The sequence below is a fragment of the Pipra filicauda genome, unplaced genomic scaffold (assembly GCF_003945595.2).
Source record: "Pipra filicauda isolate LSUMZ 115617 unplaced genomic scaffold, ASM394559v2 scaffold93_size3172892_pilon, whole genome shotgun sequence".
Lineage (NCBI taxonomy): Eukaryota > Metazoa > Chordata > Aves > Passeriformes > Pipridae > Pipra > Pipra filicauda.
In genome coordinates, this window is record NW_024105131.1 from 2,140,621 (window position 1) to 2,160,760 (window position 20,140).

Here is a 20,140-nt window from a genome sequence, read left to right on the forward strand (position 1 = left end):
CTATGCACAGAGCACTGTCGGGTCAGACCGTCTCTGAGTGAGAACCTTTGGATTTCCCAGTGCCAGTGTTAGTTAGAAAGTAATAATCTCACTGTGTGCAGCTGCTCCAGACAGTATCTTTAGGTATGTAAAGTATTCACAGTCATGTGCAGCTTACCAAACTAAACCAAAAAAACGAAAACACAGTCTACAAAACAGGGAAAACACTTCCCACTCTGTTGGCAGGAACACTATATTTGCCACATCCCAGGTGTTATGCAGAGCTCTCAGCCATGATTTTCTCAGCAGAACCCTTCCTAGCTCCATCTATATCCTAAACTTTCTCAAAAAAGATGTCATTACCTGCTACTGTAGTCTCTTTTTCCCCCTCAAACTGATGGACACAAGCCATTTCATTCTGCAGCACCCCGCATTTCTGCTGAACCTCATGCAGAAGTTAAACAAGGTTAACGGCTGGTGTGGAGATTGGGACCCAGCACCTGGAGGTGAATGCACATTCCCTGTCTTTGGAGTTTGATACTAAGCTAGACTTTCTGTTTCTTGCTGGGGAAAATGCTAAAGAAACATTGTTTTTGCAGTATGCCCTACTCCAAAGTGCTCGATACTTGGCAGAGATCCAAGACTCACCACAGCCAGAGGCTGGAAAGCACTTCTTAAAAACAAACAAATGAACAAGCAAACAAACAACAGACAAAACCAAATAGGGAAAATGACACAGAGAAAACCCAGCTCCAAGAGCTGCAGAGGATTTCTGCGAAGGAACAGAAACCAGTTCTACAAATGACACTTTTACTCTGCTATAGCATATCTGAAGGCTGGGAGATGTCTAGTACCACACACTCAAGAAAAAGACAAGGAATATTCTTCATCTCAGAAACAATAAAATATACAACACAAGACTATGCTAGCAGTGTAACAGCCCTATAAATTGTATTTTAAAAAGAAATGTATAATAATGTTTTTAAAGTTCTAGCTACAGAAGATTCTTTAATGTTGTCCTTCAATTATCAGCATAGAGTTTAAAATGACAGGCTCTTAAACAAAGAAGTTTTTCCACTGAAATAATAGGCTATCAATGGTTTCAGATACTGAGATGCATTTAAGATTTTCCCAATCTCAGCCTGATACTGCTGAAATTCTTAAACCTTCACTGAACCCAGGAAAAATCATGCTTACCTGAAACATGGCCTCATTTGTAATACAGGTGCTTTTTTCCCCCCCTTTATATAGCAACTCATGACCATAGACCTAAACAGATACATTACATAGGATCTACCTTTTTCATTTCTCAAGTTTCGAGCAAGAGTAAAATTCATGCTGGATCTTTCAATAAGCAGATCTTGAAAAAATGGAACAAGACTGTATTTTTAAGAAAAGTAGTAGCATCTATAATTGAATAACACAATACTGATCACCATTATAAAAACAAGAGATGCACAGTTGACATCCAAAGGGAGACACAATTTTCTCACAAAAGTTAGCACTGTGGAGATAACAGCAACTAGAGACTTTCATTCACGATGGAATACCAAGGGCCACATTATAGGCACAGATCTGAGCTCTTAAGACACTAGAGAGCTGGCAGAGGGCAACACACATTCCCCACCAGACTGAGAGTCTCAGTAAATAGCACAGGCCAAAATCCAACTTCCAGTCAACCGGAATCAGGTGAGATGGCCCCAACCTTTCTTCAAATGAAAAACCAGGTATGACAGAAGTGTGCAGGAGATGACAAGAGGGATAGGTGGCTGGAGGAGATGGTGAGAGACAGATTAGAAGGAAAAGAAATCCCTAAAATAGCTAACTAACTAAAAAAAAAAAAGAAAAAGGCCTTTGTCCTCAGAACAACATAGTCATTAAGAAATAGGCCACATAGCTGTAACTTTTGGCTGGCTGCTCTTTGAGGCTGTAAACTGTGTTTATTTGTATTTAATATTGATGAGGTTTGTGCTCTGGCATCTCCCAACTCTGCTGAATAGGCAACACTAAAGAGTAATTAAAATCCCTTGATTTCAGCCTAGGTTCACCTTAATCAGAAAGCTTTCCAGTGAAACTGCTCGGGGCATACATGGACATTACCAAGCAGAGAATGTGGCTAATCACTTACAAGACAGTGAAATTACCCTGGATGTATTTGTGAAAAGAACTTAGCTCAGTCCAGCCTAACAGCTTTGTTTAGTATGTTCTCACTATCTTGGGATTTTACAAAGTCTGACGAAATCTGAAAACTCAGTCTGACACAAATATCAGTGCAGAAAGAACACACACTGCACCTTTCTCAATCAAATTTTCTTATAAAATCAGATCTATTGTTATTTTAAAAAATCTTTCAAAAGCAGGTAAAAAAAATTAGAACACCCATGCCTGCAAAATTCCTGCCAAAGATGTTTGCTCTCGAGCGCAGGGCAAATAAAAATACAAATTATATTACTAAGCCCTGAGAAGAACTTTAGAAACCTCAGGGCAAAAGCAACCTTTGGGCAATATTCAAGGCTGTCAAGACACATAAAGCACCAGAAAAGTCACCCTCCAGCAATGGGTAATTACTATATACAGATACAAGTAAGCACGCTGGGGGGCAAAGGCACTGCTGCCACTGACTGCAGCGGGCTAGGAGAAGGCCTTTCCACATTTAAGAAATGTCAGCACTCCAAGGGCTCTCTTTATGACCAGAAAAAAAATGGAAGTACAGTGGAGAGAAGTAAAGTAGGACATAAAATTTTATTCTGAAATGATCTCTGGCCACAACAGTAAAATGTAACAAATATTCACTAGAACAGTCTCAACTCCTGTCATCAGCTGTACAATACATACAGTATCATAAAACTGGCCACTAGGATTAAAACCCACTACAACATCTTTAATGTTAAGTGGCAACAGCAGCATCTCACAGAAAATTATACATAAATATATACACAGTCCACATTCAATCATTTTTCACATGTTTTCAGTACACACAGTTGCAGCATATTACAGTCACGTGTCTAAGTCGTTGCCCAATAAAAACCCAAGCTTAGACGTAGTTGTAGCAGTTGAACTAAGTAATTACAATTTGTAGCAGAGATGTACAAGCCCCTAGAAACAATAATTCACAAATGTTATTTTATTTAAATGCTACCATAGCATTATACTGGGCAATATTCTAATCTTTGCTGACTGGAAAAAGAGTTCTTTTTGTACTTATCCCAAATATTACTGATGAGAAAAAAATACTAACAAATGGAGAGCATTAAATAATGCACACCCTTTCCTAAAGATTCTAATATTGCCCGATGCTACTTATGTCTTAAGTGTTTTCAACGTTCCCATGAAGTCATTTATAACTCCAAACCACCCACCAAGTTAAAAGTGGCTTAAGTGCCTTGCACCCAAATTGTAAAAATCCCTGGCCACCTTTATAAGAGCCAGGCACATATAAAAGGAATGCACTTTGGTTCATACCAAATGCCCTGGGATTAAATCACACTATAAAACTAAAGAGTTTGAGGTAAATTTTTACAAATACAGTTGACTTCTGTCTAGTGTCACTATAACAAAAACTTATTTCAAAAAAATTAATTTGATGTTAAAATACAACCAATGAGGAAGGGCCATCTTTAACCCCTTAATGAGACATACTACAAGAACAGTTTCCTCTTCACCCTAGCAGTGTGATTGCCTTATTGTTTCTATTAAGGCCTGGATCATCTACAGGATGTTTTAAGACAGGTATAGCACTTAAAAATAGTTTTCATCCCTACTAACCAGTATTCCAAGGGTTAAAGAGGCCAAGACACATGCCCTACAACACGGCATTTGTAACAAAAGGCACATTGTTAACACCAAGGGCACAATCCATCCTCTATCCTTAATCTACATATCTTGCATCACTCTCTTGTTCCAACACACTTAAGTGGTAATGAACCAGTGGTGCAAGAAACTGAGCCAAGTGAGACTGCAACCAAAGACAACACTGTGCTATTACTAAATCTGAAAATAGCTCAGACATCCCCAGACAATGGTAACATGTGAGACTAAGCACTGTTTCCAAGCCAACTTCTATCAGCCTAATTATCAGAGCCCTTAGAATAAAATCACATCAAAGCAAGAGGCAATGTCCTCCCCCCTCTGTTTTTAGGGGTATAAATAAGCTACAATAAAAAGCAGCTGCATCACATAAAAACCATGATGTAGCTGCTCCTTTAGCATAGAGGAAGTTCCACTGTATCTGGGTTAAAAAAATAGCTCTGCATACTATATTTTGGCCTTTAAGTTTCCGGTAGCATTTATGACCAACGTGGATCATAAATGCATTATTGGCATTAAGAACAGGTTACATGAAAATTTAGTGGTTGTAGCCCATTAATGATCCATGAATATTATATTTTTACCTTAAGTTGACATGAAAGGTAGGAACATGTATCAACATCTCCTTTAAAATATATTAAGGAAGGTGATTCTTCTTTCACTCAACATCAGCATCCCTATTTCCTAGCTTTTGCAGGAAGAGTTAAGGTAGAAAGGAGTAGTAAAGCCAAGTAGGTGGTGGAGAAAGTAAAGATTCCCTGTTACTGTAGAAAAATACACAATATTGTATTCCCACAGTCAAGAGAGTCAGTTAATTTCACATGAGAATTAATATATCTCTTTTCCAGACTCAGAATTTACTGACCATAATTTACTGGGTATTCATATGCTAAAATCCACTTCTCTTAGCTGTATTATTATATTTCATTTTTAACATGATTTCATACATGTTTACATATTGCACTTACACACATTGTATAAAGTTGTGAACATTTAACACTAAATAATTTAATTTGACTAGAGGCAGGAAATTATCTTTCTATTTAAAAAAGTAAGAAAAATGGTTGATTGACGGTCTAATTTTTACAGTTATCAATCAACAAATACCATCCTCTACTCAGAAATTATTTTTGGAGCTTCTTTAGGTGTTGACTTTTTGGCAAGAAGGTCAGCGATATGTTTCCTGAGAATTCTGTCATTTTGTCCTTATATCCCTCCCCCAGTCTTACATTAAATTACAAATAAAACAAATCAACAAACAAACAAAAATTAAGCTGTAAGTGGTAAATTAATGAACATGAAGGAGAACTTAACCGGAAACTTTCTTGGCCTCTCAGGGGACCATGCTTTAAGTATTTTTCATAATTTGTACAAGTAACTCAGTAAAATATGTGCATATAGATGTTGTTTATAAGCAAAGTTACTGACATTTAATGCAATCCATTCTAGTATGTCCTGTTTTAACATCCATAAACCCTTCTAGATTATGTTCTACTTTGTTTAAAATTCCCTTTTCATATGTTTTATACATCCAATGTAGTCCACAGCCATTGTACGTATTAAAATATTGATCTCAGATTTCAAACTGTTCCTGTTGAAAACATGCTACAACGTGTGAATACTTCTTTCCTAGGTCTAGGTACTATTCCTCAGTAAAGACCATTTTTCTTCCATGAATGCAGTTAAAAGAAAGAAAAAACAAGCATTAGTACACACACACACGAACAAATCTACACATATCTCTAACTGTTCTTTCAAAGTTAATTTTCAGCTACAGATGCCAAAGATTAAATCAAATTCCAAGCATTTAACTTTCCTTTGATAATTGTCCCTTATTAGAAATTATCTAGGATGGTGCCTTTCAACTGAAAAGCTATCCACTGAGGATGTTTCCCACTACCGTTAAGCTGTCTAAGGTGAAGTACTCCTCTACAGGAAGCAATGTTGTAACATTGTGTTTGTCCCTACATGTAGATTTGATCTGAAGTGTAAATGTACTAGAGAATTCACAGTCACACAAACACCGTCAGAAGAAGTAAAAGCAATCTTGCAATACATGTAGTATAACAGTCTGGAAGTTACAGTATAAAACTGACAGAACGAGTACTTCTGTCTATGTGATTCTGGGAGACCAAGCTGCACATTAGAAAAAAACAGAAGAGAAGAAAGAAAAAAAAAATGAGAACCTCAGTGTGAATGCTCAATGTTATAGACCTGAAATGAAGTCCAGAACATTTTGCTTTACCAACTCATCTGTCACTTTCAAATTCAGAGGAACAGACACACTGCCATCTTCATGCTTTCCAAGATTGCCCATTCCTCTCGCTGTACCACATGGCATGCAAATTAAGACAGTCATTTTAGCCCTGACATTCTTATTTTTTGCAATATATTTAAATGTTTGTTTTAATCAAAGCTCATTACTTTTGAATAGAGAAAGCATTCCGTAGGAGGTGATCATATCATTAGTGATCCCACTACTTTCTCTGGGCTACCACACAGAAAATGGCAATGTAACATGCTCCACTTCAAATGACAAGTTTACAAGTGCTTAACTGTATTCTTTGAGTGTTCTCCCTGGAGTCCAGCCAGTCATAGGTGTAAGTGTTCACAGAATCAAGACCAAACCCATAAAATCCAAAAAGTGGTCTTCCAAATTTACCCCAGGTGAAAACTAGTATGAGTCATGGAAGAGAAAGGTTAATACCTTTGATACCACGCTGCAATGCATGACAGTCATGTTGTAACCAGTGGCCTGCCACTGATGTTTATTACTGTGTCACACTAGTTACAGTAAGGCTAATTGTACTGTAGAAGACAAACATTTTAAAAAATAAGTATAAAAACTTAAAGCATTGTCCCCGTGTTTTTATAAAAACAAATCAACATTTCTTACATTTAAAATGAGTGCTGAAAGATACAAATGAATAGATTTATTGAGCAAATAAAAATGTATATCTGAGCTAATTTTTCATACAAATAAGGCTCAGCCACATTGTATTTCTCATATTAACAGCATTGGGTTTTCAAACTCAGCTAACGAGTTTTGGCAACACTGTTCTTTGCTGAATATTCCCATTGGCATCTGTCATCTGTGCCAAATTAGTCCTCAGTTTTGAAGCTGAGCTTGAAGTCGGAGGTAACTTGGAAATTGATGTTATAGCACCAGTGCTCTCTGTAATTCTCTTTGCTGAGGCCTTTTCCCCAGCTGGAGGTTTTGGCAACCGTCTCCTTAGCCAGGGATGCCGCAAAGCCTGGCTGGGTGTCATACGGATAGCAGGATCCCATTCTAAACACTGTTTTAAGAAGTCAAGGAAGAGGGGATCATCACATCCCTTTAATGCGTTACCCCATTCTCTGCTCTCTGGTGGGCCACGCAGTTTTCCCCTCCGAGAGCGTCCACCATTAAGTATTACAGAGCCATCAGACAAGGTTGTGATGCTGCAATAGCGGGGATAACCCTTAGAGCTCACAAAGTTTTTGGCTCGCTTGGATGCATCTAAGAGTTTTGGAGAAGGCATGCCCAATAGTTCAATCATACAAGCCAGCTGGTCTCCTTCATCTTCTCCAGGTAAAAGCGGATAACCAGTCAGAAGCTCTGCTAGGATACAGCCCAAGCTCCACATATCTATGGGCATCCCATAACGAGCACCAAGGATGACTTCAGGTGCACGATAAAACCGTGACTGAATGTAAGTGTAGACACGCTGATGGTCGTAACAACTTGAGCCAAAATCAATCACTTTAATACCACTTCTACCTTGTTGCTTCAACAGAATGTTCTCAGGTTTAAGGTCACAGTGAATGATTCTGTTTTTGTGCAAAGCATCCAAGCACTGTAAAATTGAGTGGGCAAACTTGCGAACCAAAGGCAGGCTAAAGCCCTGAAACTTGTTTTTCTTTATTAATTCATAAAGGTTCATGCTCAGCAACTCAAATGTCATGCAGATATGGCTGCGGAATGTGAAGTTTTCCAACATGTGAATAACATTCATGTTGTTATCCTTATCTTGTTTCCGGAGATGTTCCAGGATCTTAATTTCTTCTGCAGCTTGGCGGTGGAAACGTTTTTCATTTCTCACCATTTTTAGTGCCACATGCTGATGCATCTTGTGATCGTAGGCCTTCACCACCTGCCCAAAGCTTCCTTTCCCTATAACTTTCAGGACTTCATACCTGTATGCAATATGATCATGGGGTACTTGTATGTAAGACCCTTGGTCATCATCATAGCCGCAATTGTTTGAACCACCAATCACACCTTGCCGTTTCTTTGCATTTGGACCCAAGAAGTATATTTCAGGGTAGCTAAAAATCTCATGATGTTCAAAAGCTGTTAATTTTTGCATGTATTGCTTCATGGCCTGCTCTGGTGTGATAACAGAGGCTTTCACCTTGCCTGTTCCATCTGTAGATTTTAAAGAGCTGGAGCTTCCTTGTCGTCTGTGAGTACTCTCTGACTGTCTGTCCTGAACCACTGGCAATCCAGATTTGCCTAGTGTTGTAAGTCCATTTGGCTGTGTTGTCAGAACCGTCCTCTTGTTACTATTATCTTCAAAGAGCTGCTGAACCTGGATTTGTCCATGGCTACCAACATGGAGGTGCTCATTCATTGTGTGCTTACTGCCTCCAACCTAGAATCAAAAATAAATACATACCCAGTTAACAAGAAAGACATGAACTCTATGCTTCAACATTCATTCTGCAACTCACCATTCTGCCTAAATAACCTCAAAATGAAGTATTTTCTTAGAAGTCAGTTGTTTGCAGACAATCTAAGAAATACAGCACATATACTGTGATACTGCTGGATGCTATTAAATTTCCCGATCCTAGTTTCTCAAATGCTATTTTCATGACTCTCCAAAATGTTTCCAACAAGGCAATCACAAATGCGCTACTGTTATAAGCTAACAATTTCTCCAAGGAATTTTCAGGGCAGCAGTCCTATAACATCAAGATGCATGCTTGAGGGACATCAGACTTTGTAGAAAACAGTATCAGTTTTACCCTGGAGATCAATATATAATGCCTGCTAGAACTTACATGGCTAAGGCTCTCCCAGTCACCTATTTTCAGAAATCAAGATTTTAACTTGTCCCTAAATTTGCTATATATCAAAAGTTTCAGATATATTTTTAAGCAATAAGGAATGTGCTGTGACATGCACAAAGAGAAAAAGAACATTTCTGAAGTTCAAGAGATGAACTTCAGTTCATTTACTGCTTGCAATTGAGACAGTCACAACTCAGCAAAACATTCCTATCAATGAAGAATAAGCACAGCTTTTAGCACTTTCCCACACCACTCTTACAATAACTTTTAACTAAGATGAGATTTGAGGCCTGATGCACACTTGAGTAGAAAGGAAATCTTTGCCTTAAGGAACATACAAGTAACCTTATTTTAAAGGAATGGAAAAAAAGCAATAGTTGATTTTAGAAATTACATTTGTTCTTGACAGTGTTCACAAGAGACTAAATAGCTGCACTGAGCATTTTCCAGCAAACAACTACTGCACTAAACCTGTTATTTTTAAGGAGAAACAAGAAATTTACAAGCATATAGGTGCTATTAAAATACCTGTCCTTAGAGTTCCTCACTTGCTCTAAAGTAGAGGAAAATTAATTTGTCTTATGTCTGGTCTTATACAAATGTGGGAAGAATTCCCCTGCTGTCTCTCAAGCTGATTCACCGGTCTTAATATTTATGCCAAATTACTAGTGAAAAGTTCACTGATATGTCAGACAGATATCAAGCCAGGACTGAGAGCACTTTTCATCCAAACCTTATTTTTAGTAGGCATCTAAGGGTAACACATTCCTCGTTCACTTAAGATTGCTGAAATGAAATCAGAAAATGACAGCTGTGTGCTGTAATATAAGGCAATGAAATCTGTGCTGCAACAGCAGAAGTGCTTCCTAATGAGAAAACGCAGCCACGCAACGCAGACTCGAGCATACTTTGTGCTTCTGTTAAGGCATCAGTTTGATATGGCAGAAGTCTGTTTTTGCAAATTCAGTAACTTGTTCCCAAAGACTTGCCAGCTGGACACAGGCTTCACCTTTGGACAATATTTTGAAATCTGCGGCTCTGAAACACATAATAGAAGAGCACGTGTTCTCAGAGATTGCTTCTGTCTTGTTCACTGCTCTTCTGATTCCATTTTGACTCACGTTGAATAACTGGTTCATTTTAGTTCACCACTGCAGTTTGACTGTGTATGTTTGTTTGCAGAGAAATTTAGGCTCACACTATCGAATTTAATCAATCTCACAGAAAGCATTACCACACAATCATAATTCAGAGCAAAGATGTTTGTAACATTTAAGCAGGGTGAAGACATACAGGAAATCAACAAGAATTCCTTTCCTAGTTTGATGTCTCAAAAGCACCAGAAATTAAATCATCAGGAAGACTTAATCAGCTTATCAAGCCTACAGGCAATTCCTTCAGGTCAAGTCTGAGGTGCACCGTAGTAGCAGTTTCCTGAAGGTTGCCCTGATCCTCTATATGAACAGCAGTTACTGCAAAGAAAAAAAAATCAGCCGCAAGAGCTGCTAAATCACCCATCTCAGAACCAGATCTAGTTTAGTAAGATGTCAGAGGTTCAGCACATGCAGCATTGCAGAACTGTGTAAGAAAGGCACAATGAAGCAGCAGAGTAACCATACAAGGACTCAAGCTAGGAAATTCCAGGTACAAATATGTCTTCTGCAGCACTAGTTGAACAACAAAGCAGAACATATCTGCACAAACTGGGAGTAGACAACACTAACGTAGACAATGAGTAGAAAGAGTATAGCAGAGAAAACCATCTTTAAGCATTTCTTAATCCAAGTACTCATTGCCACAGCTCACACCTTGAATTAATTTTTTTTCTCACGAGTCACCTGTTTTCGGAGTTAACTATCTTCTACCCTTCCTAAGCACTGTTTATGTCAATATATGCATTGAGAACTTCTTCGAGGTTTGGGAAAAGCCCAAATATTTATTCCCTCTCAAAAGGGACCAAAGAGTTCTTTTTTCTAAAAGTGTGTTTGCAAACACATTCTAAAGTGTAAACCATGTAGCTCTGCTTCCTGCACCTTCAGGCAGTCTCATGGTTTCTTTTGTTGCTGACAAGTTGGCTCTTCTTTAAGCAGCAGAATGAAATCACCAGCATTATCCCAACTTCAATCCAAATCCAAAGTGACTGGTTTTGCCAGTTTCAGTCAGTTGCTACTTGGGAATGCAAATGCAGATGCAGACAGTAGCACTGGTTTTCTTTGTGGAAGGAAAGACACCACATTAGCACAGACTCTATTCCAAAAGCTGTGGGGAAGAAGAGAGCTCTTCTTTCAAAAAGCCCAACAGGAGTTTCAGAGCTATGAGACATATCACAACCACAAAGTCAATATGAAAAATGGACTTTCCTCATCTCAGAGTACTGCCTGCACAAGAATCACTACATCTTCTATTTCCAAGCTGGATGAGGGTTGGACTTGCACCACCCCTTTGCTCTCCCTATCTACTTCTGGCTACTGAGTGTCTGAGATTGCTGTCAAGTTCAGGCTTGCACTACTTACAAGGTCCATAGGCTTCACCAGTGACACTGTAAGTTCCTGAACTACAACTAATGGGCTTGGGAAGCTACAAAGGATTATAGTCTTCTTAGTCCAGTACCAAACTGTTCTCAATACAAAGAAACTTTTCAACTAAAACCATAAGGTTGAGAGGTCTACAACACGTTTCCATTTTGCTTCTGCAGAACCAACAACCTACACAGCTGACCACCTGTGAGCACTTAAGAAGCTTACTTATTATATACTGTATTGCCTGTGCTCAAACCCATCCACACTTTCTAAGAATTACACGTTTTTGTAGCACACATCTTCAAAAACTGATGTACACATTTGTCTATAAAACATATTGAAATAACAGGTAAGTTTGAACTCAAAGAACTCATCTTCCTGAATCTTCTGGCAACGTCAATTACATAACAGCAAGTGTTACAATGGAGTGTTTTTTTCCTTCTCAATAGTTTTTCATAATTTCAACATTGATGTTACGATTTTACTTTAACTTTGGTTTGTTCAGTTTATGGAAGTTGATGACTATGCCGAAAACATTCACTTACTCTTTGAAATAGATACATCAAGCAAAGCAAAACAAAACAAAGCAAAAATACACCCTAAACTATAATCAATAAATCAATCAATAAATAAATAAGCCCCAAAACTTTTATTTGGGGGGTGGGAGTACTTGGGGTTTGGTTTTTTTGCTTTGTCTGCACAAATGGGTTTAGAGACAGAACAGTAACTTACTATACTTAGACTACGGACCTGTAACAACACAGAAGTAGCATAAAGATGAGTCCACTTTGCTAACAAGAAGGCAAACCCATTGACAATTCCTTTGCAGTAACACTCAGCCAATGCATTGGTCTGTTTCAAGACCTTCTACAAGACTATAACTATAGGACTGAACACCACTGGAGCATATACCTCTTCTCAATTTTAAAAGCATCAAGATATTATGTAATTGTATCACATTCCAGCTTTGTAACAGTCACTTGCTGTGATTATTAGCACCCTATAAAACCATCCAAGGTAGGACCATGATTCAGCTATATATTATCTTTTTATTTTGAGCAAAACCACAGAAAAAAAGATTTTGCTGTCAATCAGAATCTAAAATAAAATAAATCTTAATAATAAAGCAATCATGATGGCCTGTTGAAGTACTGCACGGGAATAAGACGTTATTATCTGCTATTATTTTGCATAGATGAGGACAAGGGAGAGTGTTCTAAAGTAGTAACTTAATTAAAGAATAATTGTTACACTCCATACCCCTCTCTTTACAGCATTTCTGGGTGTGCCAATTTCAGCCCTACTGTGTCTAACACACACTAGAGGCATATGGTATCAGGTGTAGCACGCTTCACTGCCTATTTTGTTGATTACAGCCTGAAATGTACAAAAGGCCTTCTTTTTCCTTGATAAACTAAATCAGCAGCATTCCTCTGTTCAGAACTAGAAATACTTGCTAATTAGTACCATAATAATGCCGGATTATCATAATGGTTGTATTAGGAGTATGAATCTTATACACCAAAAAAGATTAAGCCCCTGTTGAGCTTGTGGCTCAACAAGAGCTGTAGAAAAAACACACCATTTGGATTTTTTGTTGTTGTTGTATCTGGTCAATATAAGCTCATTTTTTTGAAAAGTAAACTTTAGACAGCACATATGTTCACAGACAGAACTATGGCTGAAGAATGATACCAACTCTTAATTTTTTTTCATCCTGTTAGGACTCCAAGGGTACAGTGAGTTTGAACATTTCTGGGACACCCTGCACTTATTACACATGATGAAACCCAAAAGGACAGACAACGCAAATAAGCTGAAGTATACAAATATGAGAGATGTGCCTAGATGTACTGCAGTCCCCGCAAGCACAGTTACCAATTGTTAGAGCACAAATTTCAGAGACTCCCTGCCCACCCCTCCTCACCCTTAAAAGTTAAGATAGCTTCATTTTCCCTCTAGATTCAAGTTTTATATAGAAGGAGAAATATCCAAAGAAAACTAGATATAGTGAAATCCAGGTCATGACTGCATAGTTATTTCACTTAACGTGACAGCATTTCTGTTGCAATTTAATACATGAAAACACCACAACAGGAAGGTATTTTTTTTGGTTTTACCTCCTTTAAAGCAGATGCCCACAATAAAAATTTGCAGCATGTAACATACCAGATCCTCATATTAACAGTGTTCAGGAATCTGTTCCATTATAATGTAAATTAATTTTAAAAAATTAAATTTAAAAACATTAAAATTAATACTGAATGATTGATGCAAAAGTACATGAAAGAGCATTCAACTGTGGTGGCAAAAGAAAATAGGCTTGCCATACAGAAAAATCTTAGAAAAGGTTTGAAGAGGGAGGGAACTGAGTCATGCACTGTAAATGCGTTGTTGCTACAGTACTAGAGAAGAGGATAAAAACATTAATACTGCTTTACTGCAAAAGAAACAGCTAGAGTGCAGAATGCAGGGATACATGCCAAGTAAGAAAGAACAGAGATGGAGGTAGGCAGAAGACAGAGACAAGTCTTGAAGAGGGACTCACAGACAGGTGGGGATTTACACAAACAGAGCAGCAGGCAAGCAATATAATCTCTACTGCTGCATGTCAAGTGGATGTAAGAACACCACAGTGAAACAGGAGAGAATAAACAGGAAAAGGTTCCAATCATCAAGGCAAGAACTTAACCCCTCAAAAGAGAAAGCAATGACTTTGGAGAGGAAAATGAAGAGGATGACATGTTGGAAATAAGTTCTTGGTTTTGACCATAAGGCAAAAAAGATAGTCAGGGATGGAAGTAGACACAAATAAGCCTAGGATGAAGCCAGACTTAAAAAAAAATAAGCAAAACCTTTCCCTGGTACAACACACAACTGCCTGCTTAGCAACAAAGGGTGCTGTGCTCGGAGAGACTGCAGCCAAAACCTCTGTCCGGTTTTATGAAGCCTGTGTAAAACAGCATATTTCCCCCCTTCCACTCATGCTACTATAATCTACCAAACAATGACATTTCACTTGAAACTAGGAGACCACAGTTTCACTAGAGGCTAGATGACACAACTCTCTACTGCAAGGAATATGATAGGTAGTAGATTTCTTCTCTGTATGAATTAAAAGAAAAACTTTTCAGCTTAAACAAAGCTCAATCTCAGTTTCTCTTCACAACTAGTATACACACAATGCACACAGTTATACCCAAACATCAACAAGTTCACCTATTTAAGCACGCTGTACCTTCTGGAAGTTGGAACACAAATACTCAATTTTTAGCTATTAGAGAAGTCACATAGATACAATGGAGATGAAAAGACAATAAGCAAATGAACACAAAGAAGGAAAATCATTTAAGAAAACTGAAATGTTTCATTTCAGCTAGGTCTGAATGAAGTGGTGGGATGTAAAGCCAATGGTTTCAATCTGTCAGTGTCAGCTGAGGTCAGTAGGACTGAGTTTACAGTAAGATCACATAACAGATACTGCCCTTTTTTTTTAGGGCAAAATCCAGCATTCCGATGTCATATCTGATCCTTACCGCAAAAAGTTATGTTAGCCAACCACAAAATAATCACCAATGAAATTCAGAAAGGCAGTCTGAGGTGTTTCCATAACAGCACCCAAGGCTAAATAAATACTGTAGAGTAGGCCCTGTATCACAAAGGCAAGGTAGAGTTTGGAACAGTCAGAATCTAGAGGGACATGAAGCACAGTCATATAATGCTTGATCATCCCTGTGTGCTTCCATAATTATTTCATCTCTATGTACACACATACATATGCTATATATAAACATATCCATCCATACAAAATAATGTACTTATAAAAATACTTGAGAGACAGAAATATAACACTTGAACACCCCCTGAATGCTTTCATAAGGACTTCATTTTTACATATGTATCTATTTATGCACAGACACCATATAATACACATACACAAAAATCTATGTATAAAAATATCAAAATTCTATACTTCCAAAATTAGTAAGTAGTCACAGATAAATAGCTAAACCACCACACTTTCACAAATTCTCAATTAAGTCTGGGCTCTGCTACATGTGGGCCCCTGATATTTGTGGGCCCTACTGTAAATGCACTTCCATGACTGGGGTCCAGGCTGTTTGTACTATATTCCCTCTTCTATAATTTTATTAAAAAAACCCTAAGCTGTTGCCCCAACTCTAAAATCAAGCAGCACTTAACTGGCATACGAATATGAAAAAACTGGCCTTTCATAGTAATGAACAATTCAGACATACGCCCTAGCTACATAAATATACAATGATGTTGATTTCAAGCATGCAGCTCCACCTTGAATTTGCAGAATACTCATCATTCCTTTTGAGAATATCCCACATATACTGATTTTTTTAATTTAAGCCAATTCTTTCTATAAATGGACTTGAATAAGATGCTTTTACCCCAGAAGCTACATGGAAAGTCACTGAAACACTAATATCTAAATGCATAGTTTTACCTTCCACGAGCCCATAGTCACATTACCATTTAAAGCTCTGCCATATGTTTACAAAGATAGTATGTGAGCTTCCACGAAGAACTCATTTATTCCATGAAAAGTATGCCATCAATGCCTTTCAGGATCAGTATGAAATGTTTCACAATCTAAAAGGAAATGTATGCAATAAAAATTTCAGATATTTAGTGTTAACATGACAGCACAGAGACCCCTCTCTCTACTCTGTCATGACTTCAGGACGGAGATATCTTCTCTTATCCATATATAGTGTCATACTTGGGAAGTTTCATTCCTAGTAGATTAACTAGAAGTGGGAGACAATGTGAGATATCACAGAACCAGAAAATAACATCCTTTTCATGCCATCAGCGGTTATTTCTTTATAGGTAAACTACTGCAGCAATAAAGGTAGATTCATCCAATCATTGTCCCTGAGCACAGTGATAGCTATTTCTAGGGAAGAGACTGATCAGCCTGAGCTAATCAGACATATAAAGGAGAAAGCACTCTTCATTTTTCACCACAGTTCATGCAACCCTTTAATCAGTGACTAACCTCATTGCCAAAACAATGTCATCTCAAAAAATGCATTTACCAGAACAGCTCGTCTATGAGAGTGTGAAAGATCGAATTTGTCACTGAAAATGAGACATAAAATCAGACTGAAAGGGGAGCTGGGGCAAGAGAAAGCAGCGTGTGCAATGACAGGGTCCCAGCCTCACAGCAAACATGCACATTTCATCCGAGCCTGCAGAAATTCAACGCGCTTTGCTTCAGCACCATGAGCCTCTCTCTGGGTGCCCGTGAGCACTCGGTCCCTCCACGGGGCACACGCGGCGAGCGGCGACGGCGCGGCGAAACCCCGGGGTCAGACGCCCGTTCCCCGCACCCCATCCACCCCCCGCCCTGTACCCCGGCTCACCGTGTGGGAGGCGTTGCTGGCCCTGAGCGGCGGCAATGCGAGGGGCGATGGCGGGCCGGTCCCAGCTCCTGCCCGGGAGACCCCGGCTCCAGTGCCTGGGGAAGACTGCAGCGGGCGGCCGCTGTCCCCTGCCCTGCCTGCGGAGAGCAGAGGGGTGAGCGCGGAGGGCAGCGGCGGCCCCTCGGGCCTCGTCGGGGCGGCGGCGGCCCCGGCGCTCGGCCGGCACCGCCGCCCGTCTTGCTTTGGGCAGAAGCCATTAAAAGCTAATCACCGCCGCGGCGCACACACGCACCGATCCGGCTAATAGCGCAGGCGGGCCACGCTCGCCCGGCTAAACCCTTCATCCGAGATTAACCCGCCACCGGCAGGCGCCTAACCGGGAGAACGAGCCGGCTCTGCTCCGCGCACGCCTCGAGGCTGGACGGCTGCCCGTCCCCCCCGAGCCGTCTGGCCCGGCGAAATCCCGGCGCCGCCGGGGACCCGCCGGGAGTTCACAAGTCTGCAGCGCGAAGCAGAGGCGAACACCGTTGCCCCTTGTCAAACGCGGCCGCTCCGGCACTCGCGGCGACCCCCAGTTCTCCCTGGGTCGTTTCCCCAAGTGTTTTCTCTCGGCCCCTCACCACTTGCTCCCCCGAGACAAACTCGCCACCCCGCACGACAGAAGCTCGCCGGAGCCCAACGTGCAGCCCCCGACAGCCCCCCCGGGCTCGGCTGCCGCGGGGGGGGTGGGTGGATCGGTGTTCGGCACACACGGCACCGCTGCGGCGCCAGCCGCAGGGCGCCCGAGCCCCCCGTCCTCCGTCCCCCCTCCGCCGGGCCTCCGCAGCCCGGCCCAGCGGTGGCTATCGCGGCGGCCCACTCGCTCCTTACCAGCTGGGTAGGCAGCACCAGCGGCGGCGCTAGCTGAGGGTTTTCTGGTTAACATGGCCGCTGGAGAGGAGGGAGAGGAAAAGGCATGTCAGGGTGGCTCTCCTCCGCTGCTCCTCGGCCTCTCCGGGCGGTGTCTGCCTCTCTTCTCCGATCAGCTACAACCAGGCCCAGACACGTCCTGCGCTGCATCCCCCTGGCTCCGGGCCCGCCGGACAGACCCTCCAACGGCCCGCCGTCGCCTCCCGCCGCAGCCGCAGCAGCAGCAGCCGGGCCGCCGCCGCAGCCCCCGGCCCAAGCTCATCACCTCCCCCGCCCCCGCCCCGATCGCCCCGGTCCCCTCGCACGGAGGAGGGAGCAGCAGCAGGCGGCCGGACGGAACCCTCCTCCTCGCGCGGCGGAGCGGGGACAAACAGCGCACAGCAGCGGCAGTCCCCGCCCCGCCGCCCGCGTCCCCTCCCTCCGTCCCTCCCTGCCGCTCCCTCGCGTTCCCTACCGCTCCGCCGCCGCGGAGGCGGCGCGGCCCGCGGCTCCCCCCGGGCCCCGCACGTGCCCCCGCCCGCACAACGGCCGCGCCGGCCGCGCGTCCCCGCGCCCGCACAACGGCCGCCGCGCTGGGCCCGGGCGCGCGCCCGGCCGTTGGTCACCCCGGCGGCACAGCCATGTCTGTGCCGGGCGGGGAAAGACACAGGGACAGACACAGGGACAGGCACAGGCCGCCCGGCCAGCCCCCGCCCCGACAAGGCCCGTGGGTGCCACGGGCAAGGGGGAGATGCCGGCGGGAAAGTCGGCGTGTGTGGGAATCGTGGGGAGGGGAGAGGAGCTCCTCTCCCGCTCCTCAGGCAGCGGGGTTCGCTCTGCCAGACTGGAAGGACAAAGGTGGCCCCGTAGGAGGAAGATTAAATAACTTGAAATGTGTAGAGGGATGAAAACTTAAAAAAATGGTAGTGAGGTAAAAGAAGCTTTTGGGATTGCCCTGGAGGCGTAAGTGCCTCAGCTTAGAACGAGGGAAAGGAGAGTGCGAGGGGCGGTACTGGCCTTGTTTTCCAAACTGTGCGACGTGCTTGGTGGAGTACAATGCTTTGAATTCCTGGTTTGTCCGTTTGAACGTCACTGCAGCCAAAAATAGATGACTAAACATTTGCTCTGCTTGGGACAGCACTGAAATGAACTGTCTTACCTATGCTCAACCTTTTTTGAAGTCCATACAGACCTCGCAGGTTTTCCTTTTTGAAACAGCTGGTAGATGTGTAGACAGACCTCCCTTCATCCCCTTCCACAGAAGAGAAAAAAAATGAATCTCCCCTTTTCCTATACCTAAGCAAAAAAAAAAAAAAAAAAAAAAAAAATACTTCTTTGCCTCTTCCCATACCACAGATACATGTATAAGCAAAAAACATTTCCTGTACTGGTACAAAGAAATAAACAATTTCCCTAACCCCTCCTGTCATGCAGAGAAAACAATCATACTTTCTCCCATTCACACCCACCTAATCTTTTCCTTCACTGTAGCTGAAAAAAAGCTTTGTCTTCCTCAATATCCCTGTAGATGTCCACAGGCCCTCCCTGTGTCCTTTCCCATTGGCTGCCAGGTGTATAAATGGTGTTTTCTGATTACTTTCTGTATTTTCTCATAATTTTCAGAAGCTGCGCATGCACATCAAAGCTATCTGAATATCAAACACTGCATTAACATTAGTGTTCTCAGATATCTTAAACGTTTCAGGAATGAAAAAAAAAATACTTTTCTAGTTAGTCTAAAGAGGGGAAGGGCTTGTTCACCTTCAAGCTGGATAAGAAAAACCAGAATTGATATCAATTATCTTTCCATAGGGCTTGCAGGAGTTTTTCATCTTAAATGATGTGCCTTTTCTGAGTGTCGATGTCACAGATGGTTTCATGCACGTTCTGGGGTTAGTTACACCTTAACATTGAGATAAGACAAAGCCCACTAAGTGCCCTGTTTCAACTCCTTTCCAGTCAGGTACACTATGCACAGTATGCCTTCCACAGTTTATTCAACACTCTTGGACTGCTATGCATACTATGTAAAAAATTGAGCTAGTCTATCACATAGTAAACAGTATTTTAACTCAGTGGGAACACATTACATTGGTACCTGTCCTCTTTCTAAAACTGTGTGCACTGTAGGCATTCATCTTGAAGCCTGCGAGTGTCCTTGGGCCTGTTTGGATGCCTTTCTTTCTCTCTCTCCGTCACTTTCTCCATCTGCAACCCATCTGCTGTCAAAGATGGAGTAGTAGTACCTGATGGAGTCTGAAGTGGAACTCAAGATAAGGGCAAGCCCATCTTGATTCCTTCTGAATGCAATGCAAGCAACTTCAGTTTAAAAGCCTCTTTCATGCAGGATTTAGGTTGATAAAGAGGAGGAACATGCTAATATAATTGTAAAATACCTTGGCTGCAAATAGCAGTGCCTTTAACAGCCTCTTCAAAATCACAGAGGCGGATATATAAAGAAAAGAAGAAAGCAAAGCCTAAATACTCAAAGAC

At 41.6% G+C, this 20,140-nt stretch overlaps 1 protein-coding gene across 4 annotated transcripts; it reads right to left on the reverse strand.

Moving 5' to 3' along the window:
* Positions 1-2,702: 2,702 nt before the first annotated feature.
* Positions 2,703-18,154, reverse strand: DYRK2 (dual specificity tyrosine phosphorylation regulated kinase 2). Of its 4 annotated transcripts, none has more exons than XM_027741494.2 (4): positions 18,123-18,154; positions 17,630-17,689; positions 16,760-16,896; positions 2,703-8,420 (listed from the first exon to the last, which is right to left on the reverse strand). In XM_027741494.2, exons 2-4 carry the CDS (start codon positions 17,682-17,684, stop codon positions 6,819-6,821), a joined length of 1,794 nt encoding a protein of 597 aa, XP_027597295.1. In that variant the 5' UTR covers positions 17,685-17,689; positions 18,123-18,154; the 3' UTR covers positions 2,703-6,818. The 4 variants fall into 4 exon arrangements, with proteins under 4 accessions (XP_027597295.1, XP_039247260.1, XP_027597296.1 ...); XM_039391326.1 differs by having other exon boundaries at positions 17,630-17,784; positions 18,123-18,148; XM_027741495.2 differs by lacking the exons at positions 17,630-17,689; positions 18,123-18,154 and adding an exon at positions 15,864-15,983 and having other exon boundaries at positions 16,760-16,823.
* Positions 18,155-20,140: the final 1,986 nt, after the last annotated feature.

Bases quoted from the DNA above. Each gene is read 5' to 3' on its own strand.
- DYRK2 (XM_027741494.2), bottom strand. From the start codon at position 17,684: ATGTTAACCAGAAAACCCTCAGCTAGCGCCGCCGCTGGTGCTGCCTAC. The intron at 16,897-17,629 runs GTAAGGAGCGAG...TGCTCTCCGCAG, and splicing joins TGGTGCTGCCTACCCAGCTG to GCAGGGCAGGGGACAGCGGC. The intron at 8,421-16,759 runs GTGAGCCGGGGT...TTTTGATTCTAG, and splicing joins CCAGCAACGCCTCCCACACG to GTTGGAGGCAGTAAGCACAC.